Source organism: Calypte anna, chromosome 1 (genome assembly GCF_003957555.1).
Source record: "Calypte anna isolate BGI_N300 chromosome 1, bCalAnn1_v1.p, whole genome shotgun sequence".
NCBI classification, from domain to species: Eukaryota; Metazoa; Chordata; class Aves; order Apodiformes; family Trochilidae; genus Calypte; species Calypte anna.
Window position 1 is genome coordinate 78,170,305 of NC_044244.1, and position 14,446 is coordinate 78,184,750.

Consider the following 14,446-nt stretch of genomic DNA (forward strand, 5'->3'; position numbering starts at 1 on the left):
TTTCTCCTTTACAATCAACTAATTGCACCCATGGCATTTGCCATCCAGCCCCTTCCCTGTCCTGGAAGCACAAAACAGCTCTGAGAGAAAAAAAAAAAAAAAAACCACAAAAAACAAGCCCGGCAAATACATTCAGTAGTTAAGTGTTATTAGATCTCAGAATACACACTCAGACACAGCAAGTTTAGTCTGCCAGCTAATAGTTAATAACATTAAACTTGTTCCTGTTAAGCTTTCTCCAGTTGCTGGGAAACTGCAGATCATTGCAGTTAATGCTTTCTCCTGTGTCAGCAAGAAAAATCATGTTTGCTACAGATCTTCCACTTACAAACGTCTGTGCACTTCAGTTTGTTCCTAATGTACACTTATTCATTAATTTGGCAGACACAGTTATATTTCATGAACTTAATCACCGGGTCCCCAAATTGTTCTTAAGTGACACATTAAATGCCCAAATTCTCTTTGTCATCTGCCTTCCAACCACAGCTTACTGAATTCATAGAAGAGACTGTCTCCAAAATATGTCTTGATAGGTTGCCTGAAGGGCACTTTGGAAAAAATTTTAATGTCAGAAGTCTTCTGCTTGCATTAGCACAAAAAATGGTCAACAATCATTGATATAAACTGGAGCTTTTAGGACTTTTAAAAGAATTTTTAAAAGTTGAATAAGCAGCACACAAATTGTCATGGCTTTCATAAAGATATCTAATGACTGTCTTAGACTTGGAAAGGTTTGTCTGTATTTTAGGACTCTCAGCCACTCAAGTATGTAGGAGAATGCTACTTACTTACTTCAGCAAAGCATTATGCCCAGATCTGTAAAAAAGTCTGTGATACACCAGGGAAGGATATACCACTGGTCCCATGCAAAGAACAATATCCTTGTAGAATATAAGAATATAGGTATTTTGACCAATGATATGACTGATTTGTACCCACTACTTAGTTCCTGAATTGAAATCAGAACACTTTTATCTGCTGCCTCCCATGAAGTGATGTGGGGAATCTGATTTCTCTCACACCTCTTGGTGGTCTTTTGGTTACTGTGAAGCTGAGGAGCTAAGTAGAGTATATAGGACTATCTTGAAACAGCTCTATTACCTAAGAAATAGCTCTAATATATTAAACAAAATGTCTACCTATCACATTATCTTTCTTAAAAGGCCAAGAGCAAATACCAAAGAACAATATTTGAAGAAGGCAAGTACTTATACTCTCAAGTATTCTCTCAGGCTAAGCGATTTTTCTCTATCAGAAATAACCAAATTCTCAACTAGACATGACTCAATTTAAACTAATTTTTAACAACTTTTTAGGAATATTAAGCAAACCTCTTCAGTAACCCTCAAACAGATTTATCTTGTGTTAACTTTTCCGGTCTCCCTTGTGACCAACACACATTTTCAGCACCCACAGAACCTTTTGGAAAAAAAAGTATAGTTTCTACCCATTGCACATTTGAAAAAGTACTTAATTGGCTTGGTTAAAATCTGACTTTTGTTTGTTTGTTTGAAACCATTTAATGTTTTTTTTGTTGTTGTTGAAAGAGACTATGAACTGTTTCTACTCTCTTCATAACAACTGTGATTTTGAAACTTAGAATTCTGAGTGAGCCCTTACCCACAATGAACTGTCCTGTCTGACTTGGTTATGTTTAATCAAGAAAACCTTGCACCTTCTCTGAATTTCTTTTAGCATAATTATGATCTTTCTGAGATAGATAGACAAAAATTGTGATCAGGATGCAGCAGGCAAGTCAACCATGTATTTAGCAATAGCCCTGTTTTGTTCTCTGTTCTTCAGCAGATAATGCCTAATTTTGGTTTTCTTTATTGGTCACTACTGAACATTGAGCTGACTTTTACTGAACTATCAATTGCCATTTGAAGCTCACCATACCAGACACTAATGATCAGCTCAGTCCCATTGTTTTATATATAAAGCCAAAAGTATTTTCCCACATATATATCACTTCCCGTCATTTCCACGGAATACTTAGGAAATACAGTAGTTAACCTTCCATTTTACTGATGATTTTCTCAGCCTTTTCAAGTCCAGCAAACCTGATCACAGCACTGCTTAATCTCTTTTCTAGGTTGTTTAAGGATACGCTGAACAACAGAAGTCCCAAACATCTCGTTTGGTTGGCTTTTGTTTTACTTTTGGTTTGTTGTTCCCACTCCTCCTCCCCAATTTTCCCCATGCAGTAGAAAGATTGTTTTACCCTTCATTAATTCAATCAAAGATTGAGATCAAATTGAAAGATTTAGCTGAATTTTAAAAACAAGTTTTTATGTTAAAAATAATTTTAATTATAAAAAAAATTAAAATTTAGTTTACATTTTAAAATCTTTTAGGGTTTTTTGTTTGGTTGGTTGGCTGGTTGGTTTTGTGGGTTATTTTTAGTTTAATTTTTTTTCTCTACTCCTGACTTTTTCATCTGGAGCTATGCCTTTTGATTTAATGTTTGGATTTTCTCTTACATCTGTGAGTACCTTTTACTGGTACCTTCCTGTAAACACCAAACTCTATCAATTCCACATTCTGCAAATATGCAAGTATTTTGTTAGCAGGAGTAGGTTTTTTTAAACCACTCTCAATCTATCCATGATTTAAACAGCTGCACTGGGATGGTTTCAGTATGGTTTATATTTTCTACTCTTTCTCTTAATAAATATCCAATGTTGTTTCTTCATAGGGATCTACCTAATTTTGCTGTGATGTATGCTAGTTCTTCATCAGTGCCCAGATGTCTCCAGTGTACCCTCGGAGTAACACACAATTGTATTTAGAAGTAAGTTCTCCTTTTTTGAAACCTTTTCATCTTCCCTCTTTCTGCTCAAGTAAAAATATTTTAGGGTTCTGTTGGACATGGTCCATAACATTCCTGGAAGAGATGTTTACTCACAAGACCATTTTTTTCTTTTAGTACAGCATCCTTTTTCCTCACACTGTATGGTTTTGGTAGGTTTTCAACAGCTACTCTTGCGGCCAGTGAACAAAGGTCATGCCTCATCAATAAATCTTTATTTTTATCAGGCATTTTGCCATATGTAGTTAAATAGCATGACTTGATGGCTTTTGGTTTGAGGCTAAAACAATACGCTTCATAGCATTTAATTACTTCACTTGCTGAATGAAGTAATTAAAATGTTTGATCTATTGTGATTCTTCCAAAAAGGCCTTGAGATCCAGCCTAACTTGTTAAAGGGCTAGCTGACAAGTGCATCATTTGCACATAGTTCACCTTACGATATGGATAAGTCCAGGGACAGATAATGCAAATGAAGCCCAGATGTATTCATCAGCAGTTTTCTAGGTACCCATATTCATTTCAGCAGTGTCCAGCAGATCGAGGGACTGAGCTGGTAGAAGGGTCTCCCCTTCTACTCTGCCCTAGTGAGACCTTGCCTAGAGAACTGGATGCAGTTCTGGGTCCCTCAGTTCAAGAGGAACAGGGATCTACTTGAGATGATAACAGAGGGCTTTTAGTTGATTCTTACTTAATCAAAACTCAACTTTATTAAATCAGGTACAATTTTGACTGGCTATAGGTTTCAAAGTACATTACGCTGTCTGTATCATAGAATTTTACTCATTAAAAGAGTAAAAAGAGATTTTGTTTCTTAAAAAATGTAAAATAGTAAAACTGACCTTGCAAATACATAAAGAAAGCAGGTTATAAAATTAGTAAGTAAGCAAAAAGAAAGCTATCAAGGCAAATAAAGGCTATGAAATATTGCAATTATTACAACTGTTATTTGTACTCACTTTTCCCTCATCTCTTGGGCTGTCACTTAAATGTACAACTGGCCCGGGGTGAGTCTTTGTGGATCTGTAAGACAAAAATAAATTCCAACCAGTGAATGTTTTTTGTATGAAGAGCTAAATGCTTACCTTAATTTCCAGGTGCGTTTATGTATGCCTCCAATAGTATAAAAGTAATTCTGAAAAAAAAACAACAGGGGAAGATAACTATCTGAAATTTATCTAAATCTTCTCATGTTCTCCACTACTTCCTTTTTGCTTTTATAGGCAAATATTTTCCTTCTTGTCTTTTTTCTATTTTTAAACTCTCCTATTACAGTGGGGTTTTTTCATCTTATTGCTAAGGCTTTTTTTTTGTCAACTTCCTCTCTGCCCTACCTCCTCACTTTCTTAATTTCAAGGCTAATCTGCCAAGGACTTGCAAAGTCTTCACTGGATTAATTTCAAATACTGATAGTAAGCATTACCAAGTTCCAATCTCATTAATAACAGGCCTGCAGTAATCTCACCTACATCGCTCTATCTATGTGAGAAGCTACCTGGCTTCTCAGCATTACTGCAGTGGGGTTTCAGAAATGGAGCATTTTACCTTTTGTCTACTCTGCAATGCCTTTTGACATCTTCAAACCAACTAGTACCCACACACAATGCATGTTCTGTGAGGTTTCTCAGACATAAGACCCATCCCACAAGTCTTTATAAGCCTCTGTAAAGATTACTTATGGTTCCCTGTCTTTTTTGTAACATGTACGTACCAACAATGAGGTATGCAACTTAAGCCAGGGGCTGCTGCCTGTGGTTGTTGTCCAGTACCTGACAGCTAATGCAAATCACAGGACACTGAACAGATGAAGATTTTTCACCTGTCAATTTTACTGACCAGAGCTTTAGGCCCTGGAAGAGAGAGAAGCAAGATGACAAGCATCAGCCCACAGAGCTGCAGGCTATTTGAATGCCTGCACAGAACAGGACCTTTCTTCAATCTACATTCTGGGGTCAGAACACATCCCTTGGAGGTGATCTTAGGATTTATGCTTGTATGGTTGGTGTTGGTTCACCAAAGGTCACTAGGAAAAGCTATATGGTAGAGAATGGCAAGGCCCATAAAGCTAAAAGTTTATCTGGAAGCCATACCTAAAACTACCTGGGCTCCAAGTTGAAGAATATTCTGCAAGAGAATTAAAGAACCAAACCAAAGCAAGGTTCTCCAGCCAAACTGCTCAAAGGGTCTTCCTAAACTAAAAGTGTTCATCTTCCTTTGGTTAAAATACTGCACTATAGAAAATCTGGCCTCTTTGTTCTACCAGGCCAGACTACAAATGAAGATTGAGAGTGGTATGTGGAAATTCCCAGACAACTCAAGTATTAAAATCCAGTGGAGTAACTCATATCCTCATAGACTCCAACTTCCCAAAAAAGCATGTTCCAAAACTCTTTCAAGCATGCACACTTTCCTTTGGTGTCTGTTTTTCACCTATGGAATGTTTTAAGTTTTAGCTATTTGGTCATGCACCTAATCTGGGCAGCAAAGATCTTGTCTGATATTGACCTCTGTGCTAAAGATAATAAAAAATTACTCCATACATCCTTAAATCTTCCAAGCTATGTTTGTTTCAGACCAAAAAGAGAAAACTTAAAAGTTACCTAAAGGCCAGGTAACATTACAAGACTATATCCCATTCCTTCACATATATTTTTAATATTACTGCTAGCTGCACAAACAAAGCCAGTGGCAATGTGGAAAGCCCCCTCTTTGGTTAACTTTCTCCATGAGATGAACCCATGACACCATCTTCAGCTTTGGCAGATCATGTTTTCCACAGATACCTGCAGAAAGTTCCTTTTCTTACATGAGATCTCAGTAAGCAAAGCTTCCACAAGAGCATTTTGCAACATATCCTTGCACAGGAGTGAGATCAGCAGGAAAGCAGTGGACAGATGGTTTACACAGCAATATTCTATACAGACTGCCTTTAGTGGTGCCAGCAACAAGTACTGTTTGGCTTGAGACATGGCAAGTAACAATTTTTGAAGAGATGTAGCTAGCAGGATATCTAGCTGTCATTCCTATCCAAGCCAACTTCCCAGAGGGAACCCCTCTGGCTAAGCTTCTGTTTCTGAGTAACTTGTATTGGAATTAAAAAATAAAATAATCATTTTCACACCATATCTTGAAGCAGACAGGGTAGGTAGCCAGTGATGGGGAAATGAGGGGTGATATTTACATGAGAGCACTTGCAAAGGAAATTTGATGAGGGTATTTGTAAGCAGTGTTTAGACCCACACATCTTGTATATTTGCCTTTGGAGAGCAAATATAACATCTTGGACCATTCTAGGCTGCTCCGAAATTCATTTGACACAGGTTCATCTATCTGAACTGATTAGAGTATGTTGATGGAAAAAACTAGGTCTGTCTGGGGTACACGCTGCATATGGTTATGATGGGCAAAGGAGGAAGAATAACAGGAAAAATAATGAAAAGGCAGCACATACGAAGTTTTACTTTTCAGTCAGATAAAAACCACTAACAAAAGAAGAACCAAGCAAACATCAGGCACAAGCAAGACAAAATGGAAGCAGGGAGACAGCCTGAGTCAAGGTCTACTGGTTCTGGAAGTTATCCCAGCCCATGAACCAACCAGTATGCAGACTGGAATGCTTGGTCACACCAGCTTTGGTACTTGACCAGGAATACTGCCAAAATTGGGGCAAATGGAGGATGAAAGGGAAAGAGGATATTGTCTAAGCTAAAAGTTGATCCCATCTAGGCTGCTCTTCAGATCCACCAATTTTAAAAGTCAAGAACAATAAATCTGTGCAACCTCTGTTTTCTTCTTAAGATAAATATGTCATTGCTTACCACAGAACGTATCCATTTGCCTTTGGGAAGAAGCAAATCCTACATGAGCTGTAGCCTACATTATATCCCACTTTAGGCTAGTTCTAATGTCTCTGTCACGCAAACTAGTTGTTCCTCTGTTAGTCATACAAAACTGTCTTTTACTACCAGTCTTATTTTTATCTTATATTCTTGCAGGGAAATAACCTCAGATTTCCATTCTAAGGTCCTAGCTAAAACAGGTAACCTTCAATAATACAATACATTTCCCTACCTCCTCCATTTCTCTCTGGATCTATTGTAAACAATAGCTGGAGGATCATCAGATTTATTACACAGTAATATTGTTGGGGGTTTTTTTGCTTTTCAAGATACAAGGCACTTTTTGTTTCTTTTAGGAGTATTATCTTTTTTGAACTTAAATTCCTAGGGTTTCTTGGTTTTTGTTTTTTAAGAGCTTCATACACATTATTACCAAAATATCAAACAGTCTCTGCACTAAATGCACAAGATTTAATTTTTCCTCATTCTCTTTCCTCTATATTTGATATAAATATTCTCTTGACAGTTATATTATCTTACACCTCAGTATTTTAAGTTTAGTTGTTTTGTATTACAACTGACTTGTTCAGGCTTCTTCCATTTTCTTCCCATTTTATTATTCTGGTCTGTTAGGTTCATCGCACTGTCAAAAGACTCAACAAACCATGCTTTTGCTTTCATACGTACCCCATCAGACTTTGGTTCCACTCTTGTGAGGTCTTTACTGTCAATATTGTATGTAAGTGTCAAGATGTTGGCAGAGGGGAACTGCAGGGAGGTCTTAAATTGCAGGGAAAACAAATTCTAAAAAGGGAAAAAAATCCTGCACAGGCAGTGAGCAAAAGTGTGTGAAACAGCCCTGCAAGCATTGAAGTCAGCAAAGGAGGACTCCAGAGCTGAGATTCACCTGCTGCCTGTGGAAAGGACCACACCAGAGCAGGTATTTCCCCTGCAGCCTGTGGATGCCCACACTGAAGCAGTTCTATCCTGAAGGACTGCAGCCTGTGGAAGGACCTATGCTGGAGTAGGGGCAATGTGTGAGGAGGAAGGAGCTGCAGAGGAACTGTAATGGACCAAGCACAACCACAAGTCCCTTCTCCCTGCACTGGGAGGAGGTTGAAGAGTCGGGTCTGAAGTTGAGGAAGAGGTGTTTTAATTTTTAACTTTGTTTCTCATCATTCCACTCTATTTTAACTGGCATTAAATTAAATTAATTTTCCCCAAGCCATTGGCCCATTAGCAGTAACTGGTAAGTGATCTCCCTGTCTTTACCCTAACCCATAAGCTTTTCTGTCTTGTTTTCTTTCCCTGTTCTGTTGAGGAGGGTGAGAGAGTGGTTGAGTGGGGGGCACCCACCACAAATATCTTCATTGCTTAATGGCTGCCAGCTCTGATTATTCACAGCTAAGAGGAAACAGAGTCTATTTAGTTTGGCAGTCACAACACTGCCTCTGTCAGGAAATAAGAAAGAATCTTTTTCAAATAATTGTATATCCTAAAACTCATTTCAGACATGCCATCACAGATAAGATCACACACAGACTTTCTTCAGTGATGACAACAGATGTCCCTGAAGCATTTTGGAATTGTAGAGCCTACTCCCTGGCAACCCTCCTGCTCTCCTTTTCCCGGGCTGCAAGAAACATTTACACATAACAAGTTAAGTATTCACACCAAAATTGGTTCCACTCTGGACTAAACAATAAAGAATATTCACAAGGTGCAATATCAAGCTTTTGATGATGTTTGGAAAGGGCCATGCACAGTCCCAGCTAGCAGGAAGTATTTAGGGGTGGATTAAGTAATACATAATAACACCAGTTCAGATGGAGCAGGGAAGAAAACCAGGCCTGAAAGGGCCCCCGAAAGGAGAACTTTCTTCACTCTACATGGCCTTTCATTTACTTATTGCTCTGAACATGGCCTATGGATGGGTACAAAAGGAATCACAGAATTGTAACAGTTGGAAAAGACCTCTAAGATCACCTTGTCCAACTGTCAACATCCCTCCCCCCAAAAATAAATAAAAATACATATCAATATCTGCATCACCCACTCGGGCATGTCCTGAAGTGCCTCATTTACATGACTTTAACATACCTTAAGGGATGGTGAACCCACCACCTCCCTGGGCACTCCGTTCCAACACCTACCTAGTGTTTCAGTAAAGTAATTCTTCCTCATTTCTAGTCTAAGCCTCCCCTGGTGCAACTTTAGGCCATTTCCTCTAGTCCTATCATTATTCACTTGAAAGAAGAGACCAGCTCCTAACCTCCCTACAACCTCCTTTCAGGTAGCTGTCTAGAGCAATAAGATCTCATCTTCTCCAAAACAGACTTTCTCAATTCCCTCAGCCTCTTCTCATAAAGGAAAGACTTGATAAATCTTCCCTGGCAATATATCTTCGCTTTGCTCAGAGCCTCACCTTGAATATCTCCAGGGATGAGTCCTCAGCTACCTTTCTGGGCAACCTGTTCCATTTTTCCCCTAACCTCATGGTAAAGAACTTTTTCCTAACACCCAATCTAAATCTACTTTAATTTAAAATCATTGCCCCTAGTCCTATCACTACTGGCCCTTGCAAACAGTTCTTGTTTCCTTAAGGAAAGTATGTATAAGTAGAAATAATAGCAATGTTTTCTGAAGCTCTAGAGAAGTGTTGCTTGTAAAGAGTGCCAGGCATTAGGCTCTGCCATCTCCTAAGGGTAGGCACCATGGTTACACTAGATGTAGGATTAAATGAAGCAATTATTTAGTTAACTACATTATATCAATTATACTAGTTTACAGAACTCATGAAGCATTATCAGAGCTACAGATACAGTAATTACTACTTTCATTCAGCAAATTATACTGCACATAGAAATGTCTACACACAGAAACGCTTTGCCTCATGTAGCTTTAGTATATATAAAATGTTTTGTTTCCTCTCATTGCTATTACAGTAGAGTTGTCAAGGAAACTGGAAATCTGTACACTGTCATTGTGGAACAGACTACAAAGAACAAAAACCACTGCTAAATTACATGAAAAGCAAAAGCAGAGAGCCAATAGCTCCTGGAAAAGATTAAGAGTGCTGGGACACCAACCACATTTGAAATTACTGTGAATAAAACACTGCTGTTGAAGTCAAATCATTCTGCAAAGGCATATCTTCAATCTGGCTATATTGGAATATGTAAAAACTAACTGTAAAAACTAACTAGATTCTAGCCCTAGAGAGGAAAATAAAGAAGAAGCAGTAGGAGAAAATAAGGCACAAGTGAAATATTTGAGCAGAGAATTCTTCATTCCTAAACACTAGCTGAAAATGACTGAGAAAATAAAAGCTCTGAAAAGACATGAAGAGGATTAAAACACAAAGCTGAGTCCATACACAGGAGATAGAAAAACCATGAAGGTCAAGTCCAAAAAATAACATCAATGACTTGCAGTAAAAAATTCCTGAAACAAAGGCTACCTTTGATAGGCCTCACTGATTAGCAGTGTTTTTTTCCTGAGGCTGAGAATTATGTTCTCCAGAATGAATTAATTTCAAAGAGTGTGATGAAACTCTTTGTGGTGTTGAAAGCTCAGTAAGTCCATAAGGAGACTAAAATGAATTATTGGAATATGTTTTCTGTATTTTGTTCACCTATGCAATACCATTTATTATATTATTTGCTGAGCAACATCACTGTTATCTTAGAGGAACTAAATCAGTCTGTGATGAAAATTTAGAATACAACTTGCAAGTGTTTTCCAAAAAGGGAAGTAACACAGGTATTCTAACCTCTTCAGATTACCTTGACCATAGTGTTTGCAATGTATTTATGGAGGCCCTATTCAGCCATGTTCTGAAAACCTAAAACTGGAATTTCACCTAGCTTGGTCTTGGTTTTTTTGGTGGTTTTTTTTTGTTTGTTTGTTTGTGTTTTTGTTTTTTGGTTTTGTTTTGTTTGTTTTGGTTTTTTGTTGTTTTTGTTTTTGTTTTTTGTTGTTGTTGTTTTTTTTAATAAACTTGCAAAATTAGCTTTAATATGTCTTTAGAGTGACCTAAGTATGGTAATACATAGTTCAACATTCCAAAGTGAAAGCATTTAGGTTTTAAAAAACTCAACCACTTCGTTCTGCTATTGGTTTTCAGTGTAAAGCTTTGAAATCTTAATGACAACTGAGTTACATCCTCATTATGAAAATACACAGAGATTTCATTAGAAGTAGGTACAAGTCAGTTAAAAAATTAAGAGGGAATTTGAAAGGAAGTCAAGTTATGTTCATAGACAGAGACTGCAACTTTAGAAACTGGATCAGAGTTGTATGAAGAGGGAAGAACTCTAATTGAAGCTTGTTCGTGCAGACGACAGATCTGACACACACAGAATTCTACTTATAAACCTCTAAACTGAGGACTTGAATATAGCAGCAGAGCAATCATTTTTACTGGGCTTTAATTACTAGTAAATTTGACACAAATATGTTTGCACAGAAGGTAAACCCTCTCCTTCCAAGCCTTACAGAGAATACTAACATCTTCAAGTAAATCCCATGCTCTGAAATGATCGACTCTATTTCAGGATCAAAAACAATATTATGAGCACTATTACTTCTTACATTGTTCATGGTAAGGCTGAAGCTGTTCCTGAAGTTGTACCTGTACATACATTTTCCTATTTTCTTTAATCTTTGAAAGTACGTAACATCAACAGGCCCTACAAACTGATAAAGCACTGAAAAATCTGGTCTCATAGCTGATCTGACTGCAAGCAGGAAGATGGTCTAGAAAATTCCAGGCAGACCTTCCAAGATGAATTATAAGGATATAATAATAAAACGTGAAAATGATGTGAAGACTAAAAAATTTAATCAAATAAGAACTTACCCTTGGCCCCAAATAAAACTGTTCTGTCAAAAACATGCCTCAGTAGAATTCTAAAGGAAAGTTTAGAAGACCACCCTCATGAAGTACATTTTGAGCTAATAATTATTCCCTTAAAAAGCCAATTTAAGTTATATTTCCTGCAAGAATGAAACAGTACTGGAAGAGATATCATATTGTTATCTAATGTCACCTAGTTTCAACTTCAGCGGTGCTACAGTGTCTATCAAAAGCAGCTGCTGTGGCAAACATGAGCATTACCCTCACCAGCCTCTTACTCTAACACAGAGAAATTACCTGGACACACACAGGATCCCCTGTCTACCTGTGTAACTCAGACCAGGACAACTTCTTCCATTCCAAATCAAGAAGTACATCATGAGACTGAGTGGAGAGAACACAACCTTCTTAGGCTAGCACACCACTTCTATCAAGTTGTACTTGTGAGATTGATAGAACTTGAAGAAGTAATGGAAAAATACCTGTGCTCAACTTTCACCAAAAAAGCAAATGGCTAATTAGCTTATTAGAAGAAGAAGCCTTATGGTAACCACTCAGCACCTCCAAGTACTTGAGGGGATGAGGGCTCTATGTATTATATTGTCATCACTTTTAACGATATATGAAAGAAAAAACCTGGCAAAATCTAGGTATAGTCCTGAATCAGCAACACAAAGATAGGAGAGGCTACTTGTTTACTAAAAGGTTCTGAAAAGGTAGCTTCTTGTGCAGCACCTAGCCCATCTAGCAATCACCAAAGCAAAGTGAAAAAGAAAATAATTAAGATACTTTTCACCTGAAAAACTCATAAAAATCAACAGATTAATTCTGGTTTTGATTAAAGTACATTTTCTAGACGTAATTTTTTCAGCTAAAACTACTGAGCAGGAGTCTTAACAAAGACAAGACAAACAAGCATCCCAAAATGGAGAACTGGACAAAAGATTATCAGCAGACTGTCTAAATCTTGATTATAATTTGAATCCTTGTTTTTGTCTCCGATGAAGATAAAACTACATTTTTATGATGCTGCCTATTAAGTTTAGTGGGGACAAAGGAGAGGAAAGAAAAAGAAGCATGAGTTCTGTGTCAACCAAGGGGACACAATGATTAGTAAAAGTCAGCAATTACAGCAGAGAAAAAAACAGGGTAAGGGGATAATTTTGGAGAAAAGTGTTTGCTATCAATGTGACCTCTGTTTGGGGTAGAGAATTATATCCACCACTGTAGGCCTCTATCTCTCATCTTACCCTCCTCTTGGTTCACTAAGGTTGGCAAATTTCAGCTTACTGCCAAAGGTGAGATGTTCCTCACAACATGAAGCAGACATCTCAGAAAGGGCATGAAGCACACTGTCTACTCTGAATTTGCCTACAGAAATTCTTCCTGCTGTGACTTCAAAGAGGAAAGAGCAGACAATGGAGTTTTTGTTTCTGCTGAGCCTTTTACTTGCAGAAAGCATATACTTACTCCACTCAGGCTTTTGTATGTCTCCCTCCATCTCATATGGGTGAGACAGGCACCTCTTGTAGGGTGTCTATTTAACAGACACTTATCAACTTTCCTATCACTGCCAGTTTCTGATGAGCTTGATTAAACTTCAGGACTAGCACTCTGCCAAGCAGGAGGTTTGGACAAGGAGAACTCTAGTCCCTTGCCATCTAAATGATTCTACAGTTCAATGAAGTTCTCCATAGAGTTCTTCATAGAGTCGACAGGCCAAAATACTTCATTATTCTCTTCATAGGGTGTTGGTGCGCAAACTACCCACCTAAAAATGGCAAAATCTGAATTTGTGAGATTAACAGTTAACTGTATTTCATAGAACTTCATAGTTTAAAATATTGCCAAATAACTTTTTTTTATATATAACTAGATGGTCTCTTTCATACATACGAATTTCTAATGTCCTGTAATAAAACAGTTAATACTGCACATGCACTCACTAAAATAAAGGGATTCCAAAAGATTTTTCAATATTTGTAGAAAAAAATTTATAACTTAAAAAATTATCTTAAGAGAGCTACAAAAATTATCACAGAGACAAATGCAAAAATGCCTGGACTTACAGTTCTATAGCCTTGTTCCACATGATAACATATCCAGAAAGAATGAAGGACTCGATATTTACAATGTGTGTGTTTCCCCTCTCGGTTCCAACATAAAGCCATTTACTCTGGAAAGGTAGATGGCAGTAAGTAATTCTGGAAAGGAAAAACAAAAACAAAATGTCTGAATTTTGCATCAACAGTATTTTTTAACATTTCTGCAGATGAAATATTTGTTCTTTCCATTCTACAACTTGAGAAAAGCCCAGCAGGCACAGCATTCTGAAGAATGTGCAGCTTTTGGAGGTCATCTCTAGAGAAATTATTAAAGAGAACAGGAACAAAATAAGGCCATCCTGCCAGCCTATATTAAGGGCAGGAAAAAAGAGACATATCACTTGAACACTGAACTCAGTCATGTTATCTCCATGAATAAGTAAATTGCACTATGATAGCATCTAAGACTCTGAAGTTAGGCTTTCTTATTTTCTTTCTTTGAATAGGCAATTTTTCAAGTTCAACAAACTGAAATTAATGGACAACATCAGAATTAATGTTTCGTACAGCAGAAGTGTAACATCATCATTCACAAAAGAGAGCATTCACTTTTTGGCTGCTTGGGAGAGTAGTGTACTAGATAAGAGCACTACCATGTGCAGTTAAATATTGTATCACAGACACACTAAATCCAAAACTCATATTACTCTTAAAGGGTGATGCACCAGTGCTGTATTAGCTTGGAAAGATGTCATGATAGTTTTTCATGATACCATATGAAAGTTTTTACACACTCTGAGTACAATCAGGTTTCCCTAGTATTATAATTATTATATACATATTACACATATTCAAGCAAAACTAAATCTATGAGATTAAAAAAACATTTGCT

The 14,446-nt window shown here is 37.4% G+C and overlaps 1 protein-coding gene across 2 annotated transcripts in view; it reads right to left on the reverse strand.

The window, feature by feature from the left end:
- Positions 1–14,446, reverse strand: part of STXBP5L (syntaxin binding protein 5 like) — a 186,027-nt gene that overhangs the window by 79,812 nt on the left and 91,769 nt on the right. For both annotated transcript variants that reach the window (XM_030447058.1, XM_008498633.1), the window contains exons 5-6: positions 13,579–13,713; positions 3,772–3,835 (exon numbers count right to left, since the gene is read on the reverse strand). In XM_030447058.1, coding sequence (XP_030302918.1) covers positions 3,772–3,835; positions 13,579–13,713 — 199 coding nt within the window. The remainder of the gene's footprint in view (positions 1–3,771; positions 3,836–13,578; positions 13,714–14,446) is intronic.